General features: G+C 38.5%; 2 protein-coding genes and 1 non-coding gene across 3 annotated transcripts; 1 reads left to right on the top strand and 2 right to left on the bottom strand.

The window, feature by feature from the left end:
* TRNAR-ACG lies at positions 18–90 on the bottom strand. The gene has a single exon. It is a non-coding gene; the product is annotated as a tRNA-Arg (tRNA).
* On the top strand, positions 979–7,942 carry LOC109244383 (CMP-sialic acid transporter 5). Its single transcript, XM_019411468.1, has 7 exons — positions 979–1,359; positions 4,808–4,856; positions 4,942–5,168; positions 5,929–6,130; positions 6,206–6,349; positions 6,705–6,779; positions 7,251–7,942. The coding sequence occupies exons 1-7, from the start codon at positions 1,214–1,216 to the stop codon at positions 7,410–7,412; spliced, it is 1,005 nt and encodes a 334-aa protein (XP_019267013.1). The 5' UTR covers positions 979–1,213; the 3' UTR covers positions 7,413–7,942.
* Positions 10,206–15,648, bottom strand: LOC109244372 (BTB/POZ domain-containing protein DOT3). Its single transcript, XM_019411457.1, has 7 exons — positions 15,356–15,648; positions 14,862–15,030; positions 14,688–14,757; positions 12,717–13,609; positions 11,937–12,204; positions 11,723–11,851; positions 10,206–10,880 (listed from the first exon to the last, which is right to left on the bottom strand). The coding sequence occupies exons 2-7, from the start codon at positions 15,008–15,010 to the stop codon at positions 10,530–10,532; spliced, it is 1,860 nt and encodes a 619-aa protein (XP_019267002.1). The 5' UTR covers positions 15,011–15,030; positions 15,356–15,648; the 3' UTR covers positions 10,206–10,529.

Here is a 25,571-nt window from a genome sequence, read left to right as displayed (position 1 = left end):
AAAAAAAAAAAAAAAAGCGACTCTGCTGGGGATCGAACCCAGAATCTCTGGTTTCGTAGACCAGCGCCTTATCCATTGGGCCACAAAGTCCTTGTTGTTGGGTTAGCAGTTAATAAAATTAATATAATAATAACGACAAGTTCCATTGGACCACAAATTCCTTTTCTCTTTATTTTATTGTGAGGTTTATTTTGTAAGATGTTGATGTTATTACTGGCTTAAAATAATTAAATTAAATCCTAAAAATTAGAGGATAATTTATTTGATTATTATATATGTGTATCCCTCATTTTGTATAAATTTGTTATATTTCGTTATACTATGTTAAATAATAAGATAACAAATATTTATTAAACTGGTATGATATACAACAACAACCCAGTAAAATTCCACTAGTGGTGTCTACGGAGGGTAGTGTGTACGCAGACCTTACCCCTACCCCGAAGGAGTAGAGAGGCTGTTTCCGAAGACCCTCGGCTCAAGAAAACAAAAGGAGACAATATTAGTATCACCACGAAATCATAGGAAAAATAGGAACAACATGAAATCCAGAAGAAAGATGCAAAGCAAAAGCGATAGCTAATAAACATGTCGTGCATTGAAAAGCGAAATAGTAAGACACAACATTGCTACTAGCTATCTTAGACAAAAACCCTACCAGACTAGTCTTACAAAGGTACGAAACAAAGCAAGACTTGACTATCTCCTAACCTACAACCCTAGATCATAATTTTATATGATTAATATTCTGTCATATTATACGGGTTCTAACACTAGTTAATTGAAGGAAAAATGATAATGTATAACCGCTGTAAAAATAATAGCCTAACAAATATATAAAATTTATATATTTTTTGTATATTATATACAAAATTATATAAATTTTATATACTTTTTCACGTAACAAATATAAATAATTTTTGGCGTGGGCTTAAATTGATAACACCCATTAATTGAGATTCCTTCCTTGTAAGTTTTGGCAAAGAAAAGTCTCTTACTATTCTAGAAGACTCAACCAAAACCACGGTCAAATTTCAGTCATCTTCACAAAACGACATCGTAAAACCGACTTAGTTACGCCATAGCCAACCAGCAATAGAAAGCTTTACACAAAATTCTCCACCATTTCTAATTGGCTTTTCGATAACGGCAATTATTAAAGGATCCGAATAGAAACAGCCCTATTCGTGTCCACATTTTGGGTCGACCCGTTATGGCTGTTACAGCTTCCAAAACAGCTCCGAAAGCAAACTCCGAGAACCCGACGACGGCAAAAACCGGCGGTAAAGTGTGGTTTTATTCCCTGCTTCTCACCCTACAGTACGGTGCTCAGCCCCTCATCTCCAAGCGCTTTGTCAGGTTCAAATTACTCCCCTTTCACTTTTAGTTTTTAGTGGTTTTTGTGTAGAATGCAATTCAGTTATTTGAACATGTTAATGTGTATTTAAAGTCAAATGTGAAGTGTGTGAGGTGTAACTTATTATCTATGATATAGTTGTGCTTGATTAGTGACCGGAGGCGGATCCATGATTTGAACTTTATGGGTTCGGGATGCCACCATTTGTGTTATTAGGTTCGAAATTTAATATTTCTACATATTTAGTAAATTTCTTCACACATATATTGGGTCTGGGCCAAAGCTACCCGTATCTTATATGGTACATCCGCCTTGACTGTAAGCATTATATGTTTGCGAACTTAAGGAAACATATGAAAAATTTGGGATAAAGGTATGGTGTTGTTGTTAGTATTGTTGTTAAACATTCATAAAAAGGGGAACATCACCTACACCGGATTAATTTTACTTAATTTTCGCGATTTGAAGGCATGGATGTAAGTGGTGAGGGTGTGTTCTCGATTTAAAATATAGAATTGGTGTTTGTTTGCATCCTTGGCAAAATTATTCACCCGTTTAAGGAATGGCATTGAAAGTTTTCAGAGAAAGGTATAATGCAATTGTCAATAAGGGCTTACCGTGCATGAAGTTCTTTTTGGACTCCTGGCTAATGTATGGGAGGGGGGAGGGGGAAAGTGTGTATATTGTATGCTGCATATCGAACATATAACCAAGTCGCTAAAGGGGTAATGCTAACGTTTCGCCGGGGCTCGTCCTCATATTATGCTAGCATCTTGTATTCGAGTTTATTGGATGGTCATCACCATTCGAAATTTCAAATAGGATAGTCGCGGAATCTTATTATCCAAACTCTTCTTATTGATGTTCAATATGAGTATATAGCAAACATTATAAGTTTAGTTACAAGGTTTTTAAAAGTTTAAGAATTGCTGGTTGCAAAGAGAGGTCCGTTGGAGGACATCTTCCAATTTCTTTAGCTAGAACACTCTTTAATGGACCCACCAATTTTGTATTTGATTCGTATGACTGTAAGTACCACAAAGAGGTTCCCATTTAACAGTGGCAGAAGATAACATTATCTATGAGGAAATGGGACCAGGAAATATCGTTTTCAATCCATCATGTCACGAGAAGAATGCATTTTGGAGAAGGATATTTCTAATATATATGGAGTGAGATAAAGGATGGTACCTTGGGAAAAGGGCTAAGTCTTTGAAGATGTGTGGAATGGAACTTTGAAGGATAGGGAGAGATTCTCTTGATGGAAGAATTAGCAAACAAGGGCAATCCCGTAGAAAATAAAAATGGAGGAAGAAGAGATAAAAAAATAGGACTCCTAAGGGTGCGGCCTAGTGATTAATGAAGTGGGAGGAGAAACATGAGGTCTCACGTTCAAATCTCATCGGAGACAAAAAGCATTAGGTGATTTCTTTCCACTGCCAAGCTTTGGCGGGCAGAGTTACTTGGTAATTGTACTGGTATGAGGTAGCAGTATCCGATGGAGTTAGTCGAGGTGCATGCAAGCTGGCCCGAACACCACCATTATAATAGAAAAGAGAGAAATTAAGATCTAGAAACCAAATTGATGGTCTTAGACACAATTACTATATAACACTAGTTACATCCTAATTACCTAACTAATGTCCCAAAGATACCGAAAATATGGGAGTAGATTAAGAAGATATCCACCTTCAATGTTAATTCAAGGAGTTCTTCGAGAACCCAAAAGGTCTTCATGGAGCCTTACATAAACATTAATCCAAAACTGGGTAAAAAACCTATGTTACTCCTATTTATATTACTAGCTAAACGATTGTCTTAGGGCAAGTCCAAATACTCTAGAATAATGAAAAATCCATAACATAATCGAGAGGTTAGTGAGGCATGTGGACCACGCACAGAGGCGGATCCGGAATTTGGAGATTTAGGGTGCCAAGCTAATCGATTTGATCAACTCGAGCTTTGGTTCGAGTTATTCATCTTTTTTATTTATATGGACATATTGATCAAACGAAAAAAAAAATATGATAACTATAACTAATTGACATAAAGCATAAAACTTCCAATAATATTACTAATATAAAAAATACACATCGTCCATTTAAAATTATCCTCGACGAGTTTTCATATTCTGAAAATGGTCAATAATGGCATCATTACTTACGTTTGGAAATATATCATGCTCTATGTAACAAACTAAAACAATCATTTAAATCTTGATCACCCATGTTATTCCACTCTTCATTCTTTATCTGCTTCATGTTTGAGAATGCTCTCTCCACCGTTACGATAATACAAGTTACAATTGGCTGCTGGAGGATGATAGAGATGCCGAGATGGACGGACGAAGCAGCGACGCTGGCAACAGGGAAGTGAAGATTGGCAGTGGCCCTAGCGAAGGGGTAGGAGTTGGACAATGGTCAAGGGTTTTTGACTTTTAGTTTGGGATTCTGATGGGAATTGGGAGCGAGGATTTTGAGAGGAAAGGAAATATCTTTTAAAGTTTGAGTGGAAAAAAACAAATATAAGTAATAGACAAACAAAAGTCAAAATTTACTACTAATAAAGAAAGATATAATCAACAATAATTAAAGAAAATGAATAAGGAGAACAGAATATATAATATACTAGTATAATATTTGATGATCCAAAACGTAAAGTGATGCAGCAAGCTAAAAAGGTTAAAAAAGTGTTTTCTCGGCAGTTCGATCCCTCGCCTCCAAGGAGAATTTGTCAGATGTTTCCACTGGCACCTTTTCATCTTTTGGTACTCTGGGTGGCACTCAATATATTTATACAATTTTGCGGATATGCATACATATATAGTTAAGGTTTCGACCAAAGCTTGCGGGTGGTGTACCACCCCCACGGGCCTTAGTAGATCCGCCCATGACCACGCATGAATCATCCCGAAAGCCCCAATGGAGGGAGCTCCTTAGCTAGGGGTCCAGTTAGGGATGGTCCACATAAAACCGAACGGTTTGGCGAGCAAAACTGCGTGCAAAAATAATACTCCCTCCGTTTCAATTTATGTGAACCTATTTGACTGGGCACGGAGTTTAAGGAAAAAGAGAATCTTTTGAACTTGTGGTGTAATAAGGCACAAATATTTTGTGTGGCTATAAATCATTGCATAAAGGTAAATTGTTTTCAAATATGAAAAGGGTTGGCACGGGCTAAAAAGGAAATAGGTTCACATAAATTGAAACGGAGGGAGTATCAAATCAAGACAAGCACCTATGGATTGACTAGTTTCCACCTTTTTCCTTGTTTCCTCATTGTCTCAAAGATGCTTTTTATTATGTCTATTTTGCTACTTTTTACTATCTTGTTATAGGAAATATTATGCTTATTCTTTCATATAAATTGTTTGGTGATAAATGCTCCTGTATTCCTTGTTAAGATTTATATATTATGACGTCAATGTTTCATGTTCTGTTCTTCCTACAGGCGTGAAGTGATAGTTACTTCGTCTGTTTTGACATGTGAAGTAGTCAAGGTAAATTTCTGTACTTTCTTCTCTGCATTTTTTTCCACTCCATGGTTCCACATGTTTACTTACATACATTCCTTTTACTTTGCAGGTTATTTGTGCTCTTTTTCTCATGGCAAAAGAAGGCAGTTTGAAGAAAATGTACAGGGAGTGGACCTTATTTGGCTCTTTGACTGCATCTGGACTGCCTGCTGCTATCTATGCACTACAAAACAGCTTATTGCAGATCTCATATAAAAATCTTGATTCACTGACCTTTTCAATCTTGAACCAGACAAAACTGTTCTTCACAGCCTTGTTTACTTACATATTATTGAGGTAGGCTTTGCCAGGTGACTCTGCAAGTTAGTATGTTGATCCAAAATGTTTTTGAAAGTTTTTCTTTATTGATTGTTATCTACTTTGTCTTAGTCCTTGCTTAGGGGTTGGCCTGGTGGCAATAGACTTGAGCCTTGGGGTTTGCTCCCTTTCAAGGTCTCAAGTTCGAAACCCACTGGGTGCAAACAATTTCTGAGGGCCATCGGACTGGGTAAAACCTGAATTAACCGTGGTGTACTTGCGGGAAACTCCTTGCCGATGGCCTGTGCACCCCCGGGATTAGTAGGGGCTCTTAGAGACTCGGACACCCGGTGCAAATCAAAAAAAAAAAAAAAAATAGAAAAGATTATTGAACAATGTACCTTTTGGTTACCTTTGGCAACAGTGCGAGTGCGTAGGCTGTTAGTGTCTCAGATCGTACATACTTAATATGGTAATATTTTATTATTTCGTCATGGATGTCAAACAGATCTATTAAATATTCTATGTTTTCAACAGAAACTGTTTTTTACATCATTCTCTTTTTCTCATAGAAACTTTTCTTCTGCGTCGTCTGCTCCACTTAGCTGTTAGCTGCAATATTTGTCATTTAAATTAATAATTTTATGGCATTCTGAGGTCTCTGTGTAGACCAACTCTTTTTTTCTTTTGATTTCTTAAACAATTTTGAGATGAACTCTCTTGTTAGTTACACTAGTTGTGTATCAGGTGAGTCCTGAGAGCCTTGATTGCCGCCCCAAAATCCTTTATCCTTTTTCAGGCAGAAGCAATCGATTCAACAAATTGGGGCTCTTTTCTTGTTAATCCTCGCAGCTGTCCTATTAAGTGTTGGTGAAGGCTCCAGCAAAGCTTCAAGTAGTAGTAGTAACCCCGATGAGATCTTATTCTATGGAATTGTACCAGTTTTGGTTGCATCTGTGCTCTCTGGTCTGGCTTCTGCCTTGTGTCAATGGGCATCTCAGGCAAGTGAACACTATTAATTTTTGAATTGGTCTTTTGCATTTCCTCCGTTTTGATATGCTTCTTGTCTATTACAGGTTAAGAAACACTCACCTTACCTGATGACTGTTGAGATGTCCATTATTGGGAGTCTTTGTTTGATAAGTAGTACTTCCAAGTCTCCAGATGGAGAAGCTATTCGACAGCACGGATTCTTCTACGGGTGGACTGCCTTAACTTTGGTAAATCAGTTTCGTCAATATACAATTCTTTTTCTATCATGTATGTCATGGGTGCTGGTTAAATTGGTAGTGTAAATACTTAAAACATCCAGAAACAAGAACCGCCTTGAATATTAAGTTTTTTGAGAAAATCTTTTATAGTTTCTATTTGGCGATATCTTATATCAATTTGCCCGGTGTTTCGTTGTTGAGGAATGAAATTGTCCCATGAGTTAGTCATTTATGTAATTTTGTTTATCAAAATCAAATGTCCTGGATTCATTTTCTTTTCCTTTGTTCATTTTGGGAAAGGAATCAGATCTATTTAGGTGAAACTCATGATTTTTATGTGATACTTCAATTTCTTCTGTTCCAGATCCCTGTTGTTTTAAATGCGGTTGGTGGAATTCTTGTGGGTCTTGTCACTTCGTATGCTGGTGGTGTAAGGAAGGTAAGTGCCACTAACTTCTTATGCTTTAGAAGCTGTGCAGAAATTGAATAGGCTTGTAAAAACATTCTTGATATGCTCTGTTATAGTTTGGCATTTTTTGTTCCTTTCCCCTTGATTTATTTGAAGCATTTGTAGCGCTGGTACATTACTATGCCACTTAAAATGGACTCCTAGAATATTTTCTATTTTCTAACTCGTAACATATTCTCTTGATAGTTCTTGGTGGAACGAAACAGTTAATCATATGGTCTATTTTTTTAAAAAAAAAAAAAAAAATTGTCTGGGCTGTAATGAGATGAGGCCATATACCTTTCTCGGCTTTTTAGCTAAGATAAAGTATAATAAGATGAGGGCATATTAATTTTGTGCTTCCCTTAAAGATTATATCGTGCTGTAATTTTTGTAACTGTTCCATTACCATACTTCTCTTGACAACGTTATTTCTTCCTGCTTGTCTTAAATTGCATGCAGGGATTTATCATTGTGTCTGCGCTTCTTGTCACTGCTCTGCTCCAATTTATCTTTGATGGAAAGCCTCCTTCACCATACTGCCTTGTGGCACTTCCATTGGTTATGATTAGCATAAGCATATACCAAAAATATCCATACCGTGTTAAGAAGAAGCAAGTGTGAATCTTGAACATGCCATATTATGAATCAAAGTATATTTGCCTACATTTGGCAAAATGGACAATTGGTTTTACTTATCTAACAGGAAAAGAGAGTTGACACTATTTGAGGAGTTCAACTCTACCTCAGAACCGAGACATTGAGTGAAGTCTGTTGCTTTACTAGTAGATATCTCTGCATCGATGTATATTGATACCTTCAGCATGATTCGGTGTTGGATAGAAGGAATTGGATGAATCTTTGACTGGATACTCCTTCTATATGTGCAAATGGCCTTTCTGAGAAATATAAGTGGTGCTTTTGTTACCAGCTAATTATTTGAAGCCACGAGTTGAGATTTAGTTTGAGCTCGAATTGGGGTGTAAAAAGAAAGATGCCTTTCTGTCATATTGTATTCTCATATTGTTCTTCTTTATGTTTCCTTTTTCTTTTCTGCATAGTATTATATTTGCTGTGTTGGATAAAAGATGACGAGTAAATGAGCTGTGTGGAATTGTTATCACTGCCAACTTCCTTAGTCTCAAACTCCAACACCCCTGCCATCTTATTTATTCTGGAAGCTGAATTTGGTAGGCTCATATGCGTGCTTTCATGCGTGTGATGCCGAAGGAGGAATAGTAGTTTAATCTTGCTAATATTTACATTTTATCTCGTCTGAAATAAAATATAAGTTCTCTTTAGCTGGTGTTAGTTATGTGAACTTTTATATCCTATATCAAATGTTGTATTAACAATAGAGATTTTATACCCAAAACCAAATGTTACAAGGAATAATGCAAAATGTTATGTTGGAATAGTTATCCTTATCTATTACTCCTTCCGTCTCATATTATCTGTCATGATTTTCTTGTACAAGCCCCTTAAGAACAATTAATTAGGATGGAACTTTGACTACTTTACCCTTATCCATATCTTAGTATTTAATCTTTCTTCATTGAATATTTTCTCAATTTATGTGTCATCTCTATTATTATTTATTGTATTTCTGTAAAAGATGATAAAGTATTTAAGAAAACAAGGTTGACTTATTGGTATTTGAACAAAGTTATCCATAATTGAGGTGTTTGTAGTCTTTAAGAATAAATTACTGAGAGTAAAAGGTGTTTTCACAGCCTTTCCACCTTCACAAAGGTAGGGGTAAGGTCTACTTACATACTATTAGACCCTACAATGTGGGATAATATTGTGTATGCTGTTGTTGTTGGTAAAAAGGGAAAAAGAAATTTTGTTTTGAACTTTTAAAATGACAAATAATTTGAGACTGATTATTTTTAATAACATTGATTGATAATATGAGACGGAGGAAGTATGGGATTGACAATAATGGAAACTTGGGGCATGTTGAAAATGGAGAAATGTGGGGCACAACGACACAACGAAAAAATATAGTAATCATTATACAAAAAAATAACTTCTTTCATTATTTTAGCAAATTCATTTGCTTTGCGACTTATCTCAACTCTTACTCTTACTCGTGATGGGGTGTTAAGTATTCTTTCCTTCTTAATGTACTAATTAGAGATCTCAGGATAAAGTTTTGGAAATATATTGTTTTAGAAGCGCTTTACTTTCAAAGTGGACTTATCGCGAGAATTCGGATTAACCGACCGTAAAAATGGGTACTAGATACCGAGTGAAGAAAAATAAAAAGGATTTCTACCACTTGCTTCAACCAACATTTAAACATCATTATCATTTTTGAAGACTAGAAAAATCCATCAAAATGCTATATAGTTTGCTGATCAACTTTTAATAAATAAATTTTTCAAAACTAATTTCCAGAGAAATTACTTATTTTGCAAAAAAGACATATTTCTTTGTACCAACACACATTAAATTGCTGGATCTTTTCCAAATAGGGAATTGGAAGAGGAGAACAGGAATATGAACATGCAATCCAAATATAGCATTTTCGAAGATGATGAGACAAAGAAGATGCACTTAGAAGAGGACAGGTATAGTTTTGGTGCTTTAGCTTCAAAGTTCCCACTTCCCTTAGAGCAATATATACCTGATAGGAGCTCTTTTTGTGTGCTTGTTTGTTGGCGGAGCGTGCCCAACCCATTAACTTTTGCTTAGATACTGTCAGTATATTAGAAAATTCAATAAATATTTAATTGTGAGCCCAATAACTAAAACAAACTATGGGTTTCGTGGCAAATTCACAACTCATAAACTTCAAATCCTGGTTCCGCCTCACCTGTGTATACAAGGGCGTATCCAATGAACAAGTTACGGGTTCTGAACCCATAACTTTCGGCTTAGACCATGTATATGTGTTTAAAAATCCACTAAATTTGTACAAATGGTAGATTTTGAACCCACTAAATTAGATGAAGGTGGTAGAATTACAAACCTGAACCTATAAAGTTCAAATCTTGGATCCGCTCTGTATGGAATATATCAGTGTACTTATGCAAGTGTTCTGGTGTTCTATGCTAGTTATTAAATTGTACACCTATTCCAAGCTGGTACATTAGGGATTAGAGTAGATTCACATCCAGTAAAATAATAGTCTAGACGATACCAGCACTAATGCACTGAATCATATCAGCTATTTGAAGTTCAGCGCCTTTGGATAAGAGTAGTGCTAGGATGATGATTCTGAAGTCCTCACGTAGCATGCATAGCCGACCCCAACTAGTTTCGAATTGAGGTTTAGTTCATTAATTGATTGGATTTATACTGTAAATGTGATGATTGAAAACTATACTTTACAAGAAAAGAGGGAGTCTTAGTACAATATGTTGAAAGTAGAAATGATGGTGCTTTAGTATGTAATGGTAAAACATACTATTGAAAAGACTAATTCACAATCACTATAGATAACCAAGATTACACATTTTTTACAAGCAGGATCGGTTAAGTTGTATCCAATCTCCATCTATGCCAAAATAGCCTTCTGTGTAAATAAAACTCAGTAATTTTATCAGTTCGTTCATCTACCGGATACATTAAAAGAAAAGGGCAGCTCGGCGCACAAAGCATTATGTGTTCACGTAAGGTCCGGGGAAGGGGCGCACCCCTAGGGGTGTGATGTAGGCAGCCTACTCCAAGGGGTGTTCTTACCTACCAGATACATAAGAACTATAATTGTGGGACTTAAGATATGGACTGCCTTCAATTTATGCTGGCTCTGCGACCTGGTTTAACTCTATTCTCGCCTTCTTGAGTTTCTTCCTCAACCATTTTTCTATTGAAAAGAGCAGACTTTTTCATCTTTCTCCAACCAGATGTCCATGAAGTTCTAGGCTTGTTGTTTACTTTTTCATATTCTTGTTGCAGCTCAGAGTAGTCCCTCTGAAGATCTGTCATTTGTATCTTCACTTTATCAAGTTCTTCTTTAAGGTACTTGACCTCCTTCTTGGTAGATAACCAATTACTTTCCTTGTCTGAGTTATTATCATCACTTGCTATAGTATCTTTCCCTTGTACTGCAGCTCTCATCTTCACTTGTTCCGAGAGCAAAACCTGCAATATTCTCTTTAAAATTTAGAATTGTATCAGCATGTCTATTAGGTTTTAGGTGGTACTTAGTATTTATTCTTCTATGTTCATTCAGGAGAGGAGCCTCGGAGCAACGGTCAAGTTCTCTCCGTGTGACCTATAGACCACAGGTTCGAGTTGTGGAATCAGCCACTGATGCTTGTATCAGGGTGGGCTTAGTACAATACTCCCTTGGGATGTGGCCCTACCTGGACCTTGCGTGAATGCGGGATGCTTTGTACACCGGGCTGCCCTTTTTCTTCAATGCTCATTTATAAGCTTAGGTGACGGAACGGAACCTCTTTTTTTCATGGTTTAGAATCCATGCTAGGCTTCTTGAATGCTTTGATTGATCTTTCTGTAGTTTTAGTGTAATTTCAATAACAACCTTTTACTTCAACATGTACACTCCTTGGTTATAGGGAAGTTTGTGGCACAAAAATTAAGATAATAGCAATTTGTGTGATGTATATCAATTTAGTATGACAATATACAAAGGGCATGAGTATTCAGATCGTCATTTGTAAGATGTTTGTGATTTTTGTTTACATTTCTACGATTGGTTTAGCTCTACTATATCCATTGCTTTCTCATCCAATTTTGCGAATTTGAATGAAAGCTAATCTGGCAGCTCGCGTATATATTTTAACCTTTTTAGCATCTTCATATATACTCGACGCTAAGTTGGAAACTGAAGTGTAATCTACCTAAGTTTGACGCCAGCATAATGCTTGCTAAGATTGCAGTACTGGATACATTTTTATAAGATGAAAGTTCAACTACGTTATTCTATACCATAAGTTGATTCAATCAAATGGTTATTTTACCTGGATAACGATTCTCAGAGGCAACCTTTCATTTTGAGCTGCATGCATACATGCATCAAGTGACAATTTTTCGCTGTCCATGATCTTGCATAGTCTTCGGCGATCATGTTCTGATAGTAAAGGATGAGTCTGTAGAAGATATTAAAGCTGCATTGTATTCTTTGATTGTAGAAATCAAGTGCTAGATGTTTTTTATTGCAGAAATTAAAATAACCTTAAGGTATGTATCGATGGCTCTGTAGAGTCCATCATGACACGTCCGAACATGTCGAGGCAGAGATTCAGCTAAGACTTGGAACTTTGTGATAGATACATTGTGATCTCTTGCAATTTCTGCTAGGTAGCTGTCAACCAGTTTACTGATATTCACTGTTGTCGACTTCGTTTCTTGTTGCTGTAGTATTTGCTGTTCATATAGCAAGAAATAATCCAATATCCTTTGCACCACATCTATATTGTGGATAGTCTGTTCTTCAGTTGAACTTTATTAAACAAAATGGTTAAGACTGAGCAGACTGTCATGTTTTTTTTATGGGATAATTACATTTTTGGGCCGCCCTAAAAATAATAGTAGATGGCAAATGTATGTGTTTTGTATATTAAGTATAAATATACATGAAGGGGAGCCTTGGCGTAACTGTTAAAGTTATTGCCATGTGACCAGCAGGTCACGGGTTCGAGCCATGAAAACAGTCTCTTGCAGAAATGCAGGGCAAGGTTGCGTACAATAGCCCCTTGTGATCCGACTCGGACCCCGCGCATAGCGGGAACTTAGTGCACCGGGCTTGCAAATACACATATAATATACTTATAATATATGTATATATTGTATACATAATCAGTGTATATGTTTTGTATATTGGGCTAACGCCTGTAACTAATTTCGGCCGATGGGACAAAAGTGAAAAAAGCCCCCCTTTTTTTTTTTCTTTTCTAAGTGCTTGCATTTAGATGGAAATTGAAAGCTGAAACTTCAGAGGTGATAGAAACTCACTTGATTGTTTGTTCACTTACTGCATAAGTAGGGATCAAGAGGTCATCCGGACTGGCGTTTTCGAGCACCATGCCGATTCTTTTCTCGAGCTCTGAAATTAGAGCTGGTGATGCAGCGTACAGCATCGCCATCTTTAACAGCCGTAGAAGAAACTTGCAAGAAACAGCTTCCTTTTGAGGAGGTAGTATACTAATCAAGCTCTCTATTATTGTTCTTTGTTCCTTATTATTCTGTCCAATGCTTGTTTCTTGCATTCTCCCACTTGTGATACTCCATTGCGAGTCGTTTCTTCTACTACCATATTTATCCGTTCCTTTCGTTTCACTATTCATGTTTGGCAACCACTTCTCCCCATAATGCATGATACATGAACCCATGATTTCAGGTTTGATTCCTTTTACTCTTATTGCTGTAATAATTCTCAAGAAGAAGTTAATACAAAGAGTGGCAACATCGTCGAACCACCAGGTTTCTTCGTTCGTTATTTCCTCTGTTGAATTTTTTCTGAAGATTTTCCAACCAATTGAATCACAACATCTTCTCACAATCTGTAGGTTTTCTGCCCACGGAGATAGTGTTTCGCATGATTTAAGGACAGTGATGGAATCGTTCCACGACGAAAGGACTACAAATGTGAAGAAAGCTTCTGTTTTTGAAATCAGGTTTCCCTCTTCCATTGCTTCTGTCATTTCTAGGAATTCTGATCCACATCTTAATGCTGCTACATTTCCAGGGTTCAAGCTTATTGGTAGGCCGTAACAGAACTTTAGAATGATCTCGAAGTTTTCTGATCCGCCTGGAAATTTTTCGAGCTTGAGGTCATAACCTAAGTGTGAATTTTGAGGCTGAAATTCGATTTCTCTTAGGTAAGCACACCTTGCAACCAGCGGATACTGTGAGTAAATAAACTTGAATTAACCTCTCATTAATTGATTTATGTTTAATGAAGCTATGTAATACTCCCTCCCTCCCAATTTATGTGAAGATGTTTGACACTTATGGTTTAAATATAGAAAGATTTTTTTTTTTCTTTGGGACTAACTTAAAAGGAAAGAGTGTCGTATAAATTGGAATGAAAGGAGTGTTTGGTATGATGATACTGTAGAACCCTAAATTTGACCATGGAGCAGTGTTCCCAAAAGCGCAAAAAAGCAATAAGGCAACAAGAAGCAAAACATGCCGAAAGTACAAAAACTATGTAGCATATTTGAATTTAGTACGTATAACATAAAATTGCAATTAAATCTCCTAATTTCAACATCTAATTATACAATAATGACAATATTAATAACGTTAGACACAATTGTTTTTTCAATTTTCAACTAAATATAGAAAGAATTAATTTATTTACAATATTAAGTTTCATCTTCCAGTGTGAGGCTAGACTGATAGGATTTTGTCTTAGACTGCTAGTGGTCAGTGCTGTGTTTACACTACTCATCCGTTTTCATAGTGCCGGGTATTATTTACTGGCCATTTTTTCTGCCTTTCATCTATTCACTGGTTCTTGTGTTGTTATTATTTCCATGCTGGTACTAATATATTTTCTCTTTTTGTCTTTTCGTCTTCTTGAGTCGAGGGTCTATCGGAAACAGCCTATCTACCCCATCGGGGTAGAGGTAAGGTCTGCGTACACACTACCCTCCCCAAACCCCACTTGTGGGACTATACTGGGTCGTTGTTGTTGTAATATTAAGTTTCACAGTTAATTGCTTTAGTAACTATGCTAAGAGAGTATAAGAAAGAAGCAAAAAAGAGGTAGATAATTAGAAATAGAGAGGAGGAGGATTTCAATAGCAGAAGAAAACTGAGTGATTGTTTGAATAATTCTTGTATTAATTAGTTTGTGTAAAATGCCCTACATAGTAGAGAAAAGTAGTAAAGAAGAGGCTTTACTATTCTGTATTTTCTTGCATAGAACTTTAGATAAATAATTCTTGCATTAGTTTGTGCAGAATGTCCTTTACTTACCTTGTGAACATAGAAGGTGATGTCGTCAACTCGAATTGATAAATCACTTGGAAGCTGAGAAGTAGCAAACCTGCATATAACAACAGCTCACATATAGTTGTAAGTATTTAAGGTATAAATGAGGAAACATTGGAATCAAATCTGCAATTGCTTATGATATTAGAGTTGTATTACCATGACTGTTCTTTCTTCTCAAATCCATCAGCTATTTGATTGAGGATAGTCGGGACAACTATACGTTGATCATGAAGTTGGCGAGTGTCATCAGTTTCATCTCCAGTGTTCTCCAGCTGATCAAGTTGAATCAATTTCTGCATTTTCATGAGTTTCCTTTTACTGCATACTAAGTCATACAAGGAAGTCTATGATTATAAGAAGGAATATGAGGATTCTAGGAGGCAGAAGTGGAGGCAGGGCGCATTTTGTGAGTCAACTGAACCTATTGCTTTCTGCTCGAACTATATATAAATATGCAAAAAAAAAAAAAAAAAATGTATACACGTACTAAGATAAAGGGACCCTTGGATATGAAAGGGGTCGCTAGCACCCCTAAAGTTCGACAAATTTTTTATGTATGCATGTATATGTCTTTAGAAAATAGTGATATATTAGTGTGTGTACCCTATATACAAAGCAAAATTTGGTTAAATCCAAAAGTGCACCCCAACCTTCAAATCCTAGGTCTGCCTCTGCGTGGAACAATAGCAAAGTTGTCTCCGTGTGACCTATAGTCACAAGTTCGAGCCGTGGAATTAGCCACTGGCGCTTGCATCAGGGTAGGCTACCCACATCACATCCCTCGAGATGAGGCCCTTCCCCGGACCCTATGTGAACAGAGGATATATTTGTGTACCGAACTGCTCTTTTTTTGTACATTTAATAAGATCGCACTCATTCTGAACCTATTAATATAGATAGCGGATAAACTTTTGCAAGGAAGGACAGTTTGGAGTAAATGTGTGAATGGAGTTTGTGGCTAGAAGCAGAATTACAATGAAGAAGTTTGGTGGGTGGCTTCTTAAATTCCACTAATGTATAGGGTCAGAGAATTGCTGGTTCTTTAGTTAGAGACAATTCAGTAATATTCTTGAGGACCAGAAGGAATATTGTCTTGTGACAAGTCTAATTCAAAATAATACCACGTAAATATTGATTTGACCAAGTGATCATTTTGTGGCTATATCGAAACATAAATTGTTTTTGAACAATAATTGTAGAAAGACAGGTATGTTTACCTTCTCATTTTATGTCAGGGCCAGGCAAATGCATGCCCGAGTGTGACCCAGCGATCAATGAAATGAGAAGAAAATCATGGGTGATCAATATTTAAATTTCAGTAGAGACAAATGTACTGTCTACGCGTTGATGGACAGAATTATTTGATATCTATGCTAGTAGGTAGATGTACTTGGTAAAATAATCAAGGCGCTCACAAACTAGTCCGGAAACTGCGGTTATAGAAAAGGGATCTTTGCCGGCCATATTCAATGTTTACTTTTTCTAGCCATATACATTGATTATACACAACTATACACATATAAAACATAAGATAGACCTTTATTATACCTCTACCGACTATTTTAAGTTTAAGTGATTGGATGAGCGGTTATTTGGGTTAATTCTTCTATAAAATGCATGTGTTTCTCTGTATTGGCCCAAAAGGTAAAGTCCAATATTGGGCGATTTGCAGCCATACCCTATATTTATGCCACCTTTTAACCCGTACCCTATTTTTAAAAACTACTAATTTCGTAGCCGACTAACAAAAAATTCGTAATAATATGACTATTATACCCCTTCCAAAACAAAAATCCCTTTTTTCATATGCTGTGGATAGCCAGATATATTCCATGGAAACAAAAGTTTTGTCCAGCGGAATCCGCCACTCTACTATCCCTCAAAGTTATATTCGCCCTCAATCCGATAGGCCACTCCTTTCTGAAGTCGCTGATTGTGAAAATGTTCCAGTAATTGACATGGGTTGTGGAGATAGAAACCTTTTAGTTCATCAATTTGGTATTTAAGAAGTATACCAAATTGGAGGAATCTGACCAAGAGGATTACATAAGTTAGTGAGCACCTGTATTTCCATCTAATACTTTCAACGTTCGAATTATATGGAAAGTCAGTTAAAACTTCAACTCTAAGAAGGTTGAAGTTCGCTAGTTACAAACAAAAACTTCAGTTCTAGAGCTGAAGTTTGCCAGTTACAAACAAAAACTTCAGCTCTAGAGCTGAAGTTCGACAATTACAAAACAAAAACTTCAGCTCTAGAGCTGAAGTTCGCCAGTTACAAAACAAAGAGTTGAAGTTCACCAGTTACAAAAACAAAAACTTCAGCTCCTAAAGCTGAAGTTCCCCAGTTACAAAACAGAGCTGAAGTTCGCTAGTTACAAACAAAAACTTCAGCTCTAGAGCTGAAGTTCGACAGTTACAAAACAAAAACTTCAGCTCTACATCTGAAGTTCACCAGTTACAAAAACAAAAACTTCAGTTACAAAACAAAAATTTCAGCTCTAGAGCTAAAGTTCACCAGTTACAAAAACAAAAACTTCAGCTCTAGAGCTGAAGTTCGCCAGTTACAAAACAAAAACTTAGCTCTAGAGCTGAAGTTCACCAGTTACAAAAACAAAAATTTTAGCTCCTAAAGTTGAAGTTCACCAGTTACAAAATAAAAACTTCAACTCTAGAGCTGAAGTTCGCCAGTTACAAAACAAAAACTTCAGCTCTAGAGCTGAAGTTCACCAGTTACAAAAACAAAAACTTCAGCTCCTAAAGCTGAAGTTCACCAGTTACAAAACGGCTCGCAGTATTGTAGGCATATAAATTTTATTTAAATTAAATTCATAAAATAATTTGGACTATATTTTAATTCAAGATATATTGGTCCAAATAAATATTATGGGCTAATATATAAATGAATTAATTATATAGGTCCAATATATATGGATTAAATAAATAAGTCTTAATCCATTGGGCTAGCCCATTTAATTGGGCTAAAGTGATGAGCCCACTTCATTAAGCCCAAGATGTCATCTTTCTAGAGGCCCAGTTTGGTGCCACGTGTCAAATGACGTGGCGCGCCAAGTCAAACGGAAAAGCCAATAGGATTGTGCCATGTGTCAAAATGACAAGGCATGCCAAGTCACACTAAAAGGCCAATGAAATCGCGCCACGTGTGCAAATGACATGTTCTGGCCAATCAAATACGGCCATGTCATCCTTTAATTTGATTGGTCGAAAAGAGTTTGTTCTTATCACAACTCTTCCCTTCCACAACTATAAATAGGGGTCTTCATAACCAAGAAAAGGCACCAGAAGTTATAACAAGAAGCAAGAAAGAGCTCGTGGATCAAACACTGCAAATTCCTCCACAAGTTTCAAGCTTCAAGCAATCAAGTTCAAGTTCAAGCAATCAAAGTTCACGTTCAAGAAATCAAGTTCAAGTTCAAGAACAAAGAAGAAATCAAGTATTCAAGCTCAAGAACGAAGAACGATTCAAGTATTCAAGATCAAGAACGAAGTCAAATCAAATACAAGGCTTCAAGATCAAGGCTACTTGTTCGTGATAAAATTCGTGGCAACAATTAAAGTGTTCGCGACGGATAAATCAAATACAAATTCAAGATCAAGCTCAAAGGCCTTTGAATTTATACTAGAAAAGTAGAATCAGAGAAATCATAGAGATTGTACACTCAAATATTCAAATTCAAATACTACGATTGTTGCGATATTTTCGGTCTTGATTTTATTTCTCATCCGCAAATTTATTGTCTACAAATTCTGGCACGCCCAGTGGGACAATCTCTACCTCTCATCTCAACTTTTCAATCACCAAAGTTCAAGAACATTGAAATTGCTTCAAAGAAAATCAACTCCATTTCAACTTCCACCAAAGCTGCTAACTCCAGGTTCTATGCTGATGTGGAAAGCATCCTCGACGTTACCTTTGGAAGCTTCGGACCAGTTACGAGGAGCAAAGCAAGCTCTTTAGGACAACAAGCACCCCAAGTGCCGTCCGCGTCAACCTCTGTTTTCGGATCTTCATCCTCAAAAGGAGCAAGATCTTCCACAAACGCATCTGAAGGAGGAAGCGATGTTGCTGAAAAGATCAAGAAAACTCTTGCTCTGCTTGACCTCTCCGGATCCAAGCACTCTGCTATGAAGGAAGATGATGATGCTTCAAGTGATGGATCCTCCCCACTTACACCACATAGCGTGAGCCAATCAAGGATCAATCTGTGTGAAAATCCATGCTACTCTCCGTCATCCACGACAATCATGCAAGCCATGGTGACAAACACTTCATCCATGGAGGAGCAGTTGGCAAACTTGACGGAAGCAATCGCTGGCTTGACCAAATGCATGCAAAATCAAGAGGCTAGAATTGACAAGCTAACAGACAGGGTGGGAATCTTGATGGAAGAAGAATCCACCCATGCACCCGGCAAGCTCCCAGAGGTTCTAGAGAGTGACTCTCCCCCAAGACAAGCAGCATCCACTAAGGCTATCCCTGTCTCATCTGAAGGGATGATTCCAATCGATCAACTGAAGGAGTTCATCGAAGGAACCATTAAGAACAAATATGAAGTTGCTGCCAAATCCTCCCTTACATATGCAAAGCCGTACACTGCAAGGGTCGATATGTTGAAGATGCCTGCTGGCTATCAACCTCCGAAGTTTCAACAGTTTGATGGTAAAGGTAACCCAAAGCAACATGTTGCGCACTTCGTGGAGACGTGCAACAATGCTGGGACTTATGGAGATTACCTCATCAAGCAGTTTGTCCGCTCGCTAAAAGGAAATGCTTTTGACTGGTACACGGACCTCGAGGCTGGATCTATCGATAGCTGGGATCAACTAGAGCAAGAGTTCCTCAATCGCTTTTATAGTACGAGACGTACTGTGAGTATGATAGAACTTACAAATACTCGTCAACGAAAGGGGGAACCAGTTATCGACTTTATCAATCGTTGGAGGAATGCAAGCCTCAACTGCAAAGACAGGCTTAGTGAAGCTTCAGGCATAGAGATGTGCATCCAAGGCATGCATTGGGGATTGCGCTACATCTTGCAAGGTATCAAGCCTAGCACATTTGAAGAACTTGCAACTCGTGCCCATGACATGGAATTGAGCATGGCCTCCGCTGGAAATGAAAGGCTGCCCATCTATGAACCTCGCAAAGCGAATGACAAGCAAGAAGTCAGGAAGTGGGGCAAGTTCGTACCCAAGTCTGAAAGCAAAGAGGCTATGAATGTCAATACGTCACTTGTGAAGTTCACGACGAAGGAGAGCAAGAAGCAGAGTATGAAATCTACGTCGTTTCAAGATAAGCCAAGTGGGAAGCTGACTCTAAAAGAAATGCAAGAGAAAGAGTGCCCGTTCCTGGATTCTGATGTGCCACCCATTTTCGAAGAACTCCTCGAGTTAAATCTCATCGAGCTTCCGGAGATGAAGCGACCAAATGAAGCTGGGAAAACAAATGATCCAAATTACTGCAAATACCATCGACTTGTGAGCCACCCTCTGGAAAAGTGCTTTGTCTTCAAGGACAAAGTCATGGACTTGGCTCGCGAAAAGAAGATCATGCTTGAAGATGAGAAAGCAAGCGTGAACCAAGTCTCTATCACCTTTGGCTCATTCAATCTAGATGAGTTATGCAGTTTAAAAGGAATCAAAAATGAAGAATTGCTGGAGAACAACAAAGTCGAAGACGATCAACCTGATGATGATGAAGGTTGGACGTTGGTGACTCGTCGTAGGCGCCACAAAAGGAGCCCACGAAAAGAATCAGTGGAACAACCAACAAGGAAGATGATGGTAAAAAGACCCATAAAAAGGAATCCAGTTAGGCATTTGAAGAAAGCAAAAGTGGAGATGCACCACCCTCAAAAGCCACGAAATCCAGTGACCTTGGAGGAGTTTTTACCAAGTTGGTTCCGCACGAAGATTTCCAATGAGGGCATTGATGCCTCTTGTTTCCATGCTAACAAAGGGGAAGAAAAGAGTGATGACCTACTGTTGGCACCATCTTCGGAAAAGCCCATCGAGTCCACTCCTCAAGAAGTTAATGCTTGTGAGGAAAAGGTCACGTTCACAAATGACGATCTTTTGCTAGGTGACACTCCTCATAACCGCCCATTGTACCTGGTTGGCTATATGCGCGATGAAAGGGTAAACCGGATTTTGGTTGATGGAGGATCCTCAGGGTGAAGTCGAGGGTGAAGTCGAGAAGACGATAGTTGCTGATGATGAGCCATTCACCGAGGCTGAGTCACACTTCGCCGATGCAAAGTTCTACTTGAAGAACCGCATTGTGAAGGAGCTGAAAGCTGATGATGGTATGAAAAGGAAGAATGACGAACCCATAAATAAAAGAGCTGAGGTGACTATTGGTAAAGCCAAAGCTGTTACAAAGGAGGTACCTGCTAACATGAATAAATCTCATAAATGGGGTATTGTGTCCTATGGAAAGAAAGTAAGTCCCGCGCTCCAATATGTCCTTAAAAGGAAGAAAGACGGGGGCGAATCATATAATATCCAAACCAACATGCCAAAGGAGTTAACTCTTCCGGTCAAACGAATTGAGGCAGTAAAGTCATCCTCAATGCCGCTTGCAGGGTTTGTAGCCCAAAATCGTTTGCAGAATGTGGCACTCCCTACAAAGCGAACAAATGAAGGTTTTGACCCTAACGCTTACAAGCTATTCGCAAAAGCTGGATACAATCCCAATGAGCCGTCAAAGTTAGGGAAGCTCCCATCAGAAGCTGCAACGAGGCAACCACGTGAAGGTTTGGGATACAAGCAACCGTCACCAGTGCGCATTTCAATAAGAAGGGCGAGCAGCAATTATTTTACTGTAGAAGATGAATCAGCCGCTTCTAACAAGCCTTCTATCTTTGATCGACTTGGAAGATCACCTGCAAGGACCTCCGTGTTTGAAAGATTGGGTCCACTAAAGAAGGGGAACAAGTTCCGGAGAAATTTTCAACGCATAAGAACACCCGCTTTACCCAAAATCCAAGAGATCTCTAAGGATTTCCAAAGTTTGGTTCCTTCTAGAATGAGGCGACAAACAAAACTTGTGGTTTCGTGTAAAGAAGTACTGAAGGTAAAGCCATATACTGTGGTCTATACTAAGGAACGTGATGAAGACGAAGAAAGTGTGGGTTCTTCGTATCATATTACTGTACAAGTCGAGAATGGCATTCCATCTTCAATGGAAGATAATGCGGAATTGGAAGATGTTTCGCCGTGTTGTCACATATCCTTCAATGATGGGGACCCTCATGAAGATGAAGATGCGAAAGATGCTCCGCTTGAACTTGAAGAAGGAGTAAAGACGACAGTTGATGCCCTAAAAGAAGTTAACCTTGGCACCGATGAAGAACCAAGACCTACCTACCTAAGTGCTTTACTTGAAGTTGATGAAGAGAGTTACTCAAAGAGTTCAGGGATGTCTTTGCTTGGAGTTACAAAGAGATGCCTGGCTTGGACCCAAAAGTAGCAGTCCATCACCTTGCAGTCAAAAATGGTGCTCGTCCTGTTAAACAAGCCCAAAGGCGTTTTAGGTCGGACTTGGTTCCCTTGATTGAAACAAAAGCTAACAAACTCATCGAAGCTGGCTTTATTCGTGAAGTTAAATACCCAACATGGGTTTCAAGTATTGTCCCTGTAAGGAAGAAAAATGGCCAGATTCGAGTGTGCGTTGACTTTAGGGATCTTAATAATGCGTGTCCGAAAGATGAGTTCCCGCTTCCCATTCCAGAACTGATGATCGATGCTACTACTGGGTATGAGGCAATGTCATTTATGGACGGTTCGTCGGGCTATAACCAAATACGCATGGCACCAAAAGATGAAGAGCTTACTGCATTCCGTACCCCAAAGGGTATTTATTGCTACAAGGTAATGCCTTTTGGCTTGAAGAACGCTGGTGCTACTTACCAAAGGGCTATGCAGAATATTTTCGACGATCTTCTCCACAAGAATGTCGAATGCTATGTTGACGACTTGGTGGTGAAATCAAGGGAGAAGGGCGACCACATGAAAGACTTGAGGATGGTATTTGAATTGCTCAGGAGGTACCAACTTAGGATGAATCCATTGAAATGTGCCTTTGGAGTTACTTCTGGAAAGTTCCTTGGTTTCATTGTCCGACATCGAGGGATCGAAATTGATCAAGCCAAAGTGGATGCCATTTTGAAAATGCTTGAGCCTCGAGATATCCATGAATTGAAAAGTCTGCAAGGAAAGCTAGCATACCTTAGAAGATTCATATCAAACCTGGCTGGGAGGTGCCAACCGTTTAGTCGCCTCATGAAGAAAGGCGTTCCTTTCAAGAGGGACCAAGCTTGTAGCAATGCCTTCGAAAGTATCAAAACCTACTTGATGAAGCCTCCAGTTTTAGCAGCTCCTATACCTGGAAAGCCATTGATACTATACATTGCGGCACATGAAAGGTCTGTTGGAGCATTTTCTAAATGGATTTTCAAGAAGAAAATGAAAGACGATGGTACTATTGACAAATACAAGGCAAGACTTGTTGTCAAAGGATTTAGACAACGAGAAGGTCTTGACTATTTTGACACATACTCGCCGGTAACAAGAATTACATCCATCCGGATGCTAATAGCGTTAGCCGTCTTGTATGGTCTTCAAATCCATCAAGTGGATGTAAAAACAGCCTTCTTAAATGGTGATCTTGAGGAAGAAATTTACATAAACCAACCTGAAGGGTTTGTGGTTCCGGGAAAAGAAAAGAAGGTGTGTAGACTTATTAAGTCTCTTTATGGACTAAAACAAGCACCCAAACAATGACATGCGAAATTTGACCAAACAATGTTGTCAAATGATTTTAAGATTAATGAATGTGATAAATGTGTTTACATTAAGAACGTTCCAAATCATATAGTCATTGTTTGCTTATATGTTGATGATATGCTAATAATGAGCAAAGACATTGCCGACATTCAAGCTACTAAGCGCATGCTTGCTAGTAAGTTTGATATGAAAGACTTAGGAGTTGCCGATGTAATTCTAGGAATTAAAATCCAGAGGAAGAAAATAGTAAGGGGAAAGAAAACTCTCTTTACTACTTGAGCGGGATGATGACACCTAACGAGTTGAATTATTCGCCAATTGAAAAGTTGTGTTTGGCGCTAGTCTTCTCAATTCAAAAGTTGAAGCACTACTTTCAAGCTCATGTTACGCCTTGTTTCTAAAGCAAAACCCATCAAGTTCGTGATGTCAAAACCTGTTCTTAGTGATCGACTAGCGATATGGTACCTCCAATTTCAACAATTCGAGATTTTGTACATCCCTCAAAAGGCTGTAAAAGGACAAGCATTGCCAGACTTCTTGGCAGATCATCCGATACCTGATGACTAGGAGCTAACTGATGAACTACCTGATGAGGATGCAATGCTCGTTGAAGTTCAACCTCCATGGAAGATGTACTTTGATGGTGCTGCGCATCGTGGGGGAGCCGGGGCTGGCGTAGTATTTGTCACTCCCCAAGGTGAAGTCTTGACCTACTCCTTCACCTTGACACAACTCTGTTCCAACAATGTTGTTGAGTATCAAGCAGTAATACTTGGGCTTGAAATGGCCGTTGATATGAAGCAATTGCAATTGCAAGTCTTTGGTGACTCTCAGTTAGTGGTCAATCAGCTTTTGGGTAGTTACGAGGTCAAGAAGCCTGAACTACGCCCATATCATGATTACGCTAAAAAGTTGATGGGGTGGCTCGGTGATATGACTATTCAGCATGTGCCAAGGAAAGAAAATAAGAAGGCTGATGCCTTAGCTGCTCTAGCTTCATCATTAGCCCTGCCTGACCAAGCGCAAGTTACCGTCTGCCAAAAATGGGTAGTACCGCCGCCAAATGAGGCTGAAGGTGAAGAAAACAAACTCAAGCATCTTGTTGCTGTTTTTGAAGTTGAGAAAGAAGAATGGAGACAACCCATTATCGACTACTTAAGCTGTGGGATACTTCCAGAAAATCCGAGGAGAAGGACTGAAATTCGTCGTCGTGCACCTCGCTTCCTTTACTACAAGGATACTCTATACAGAAGGTCGTTCGAGGAAGTACTCTTGCGATGCCTAGGAGAAGAAGAAGCTCTCCAAGCTTTGCAAGAGGCACATTCTGGGGTATGTGGGTCACAACAGTCTGGACCAAAGCTCCACTTCCATATAAAAAGGATGGGATATTATTGGCCAACAATGGTAAAAGATTGCTTGGACTACGCTCGAAGATGCAAGGCTTGTCAATTTCATGCGAATTTTATTCATCAACCTCCTGAAGTGTTGCACCCGACTATTGCATCCTGGCCATTTGACGCTTGGGGATTGGATGTTGTTGGACCACTGCCTAAGTCCTCTGGTGGGCACCTATACATCTTGGCTGCAACGGACTACTTCTCAAAATGGGCTGAAGCTGTTGCTCTTAAGGAAGTAAAGAAGGAAAATGTTGCAAGTTTCATCCGAGTAAACATTATTTATCGCTTTGGCATTCCTCGTTACATAATAACGGATAATGGAAAGGCATTCGATAATAGGTTGATGAACAAGATTTGTGATCTCTTTGGCTTCAAGCAACGTAACTCTTCGATGTACAATGCTGCCGCCAATGGTCTAGCTGAGGCATTCAACAAGACTCTATGCAACTTGTTAAAGAAAGTCGTCTCCAAATCCAAACGAGATTGGAATGACCGTATGGAAGAAGCTCTATGGGCATATAGGATGACTCACCGCACGCCAACACAGGTAACTCCTTATTCACTCGTTTATGGAGTCGAAGCCGTCTTGCCACTTGAGCGTCAAATACCTTCGCTACGACTGGATATTCAAGAAGGGATCACTGATGAAGAAAATGCTCGACTT

Source organism: Nicotiana attenuata, chromosome 2 (genome assembly GCF_001879085.1).
Source record: "Nicotiana attenuata strain UT chromosome 2, NIATTr2, whole genome shotgun sequence".
Classification (NCBI taxonomy): domain Eukaryota; kingdom Viridiplantae; phylum Streptophyta; class Magnoliopsida; order Solanales; family Solanaceae; genus Nicotiana; species Nicotiana attenuata.
The sequence above is the reverse complement of the archived record's forward strand: the minus strand, read 5'-3'. Positions and strand labels throughout refer to the sequence as shown.

Coding starts and splice junctions, on each gene's coding strand:
- LOC109244383 (XM_019411468.1), top strand. CDS start 1,214: ATGGCTGTTACAGCTTCCAAAACAGCTCCGAAAGCAAACTCCGAGAAC. Junction 1,360..4,807: donor ATCTCCAAGCGCTTTGTCAG/GTTCAAATTACT, acceptor TTCTTCCTACAG/GCGTGAAGTGATAGTTACTT. Junction 6,131..6,205: donor TGTGTCAATGGGCATCTCAG/GCAAGTGAACAC, acceptor TGTCTATTACAG/GTTAAGAAACACTCACCTTA.
- LOC109244372 (XM_019411457.1), bottom strand. CDS start 15,010: ATGAAAATGCAGAAATTGATTCAACTTGATCAGCTGGAGAACACTGGA. Junction 12,205..12,716: donor GTAAGTGAACAAACAATCAA/GTGAGTTTCTAT, acceptor TGTTTAATAAAG/TTCAACTGAAGAACAGACTA. Junction 11,852..11,936: donor CCATCGATACATACCTTAAG/GTTATTTTAATT, acceptor TATCTTCTACAG/ACTCATCCTTTACTATCAGA.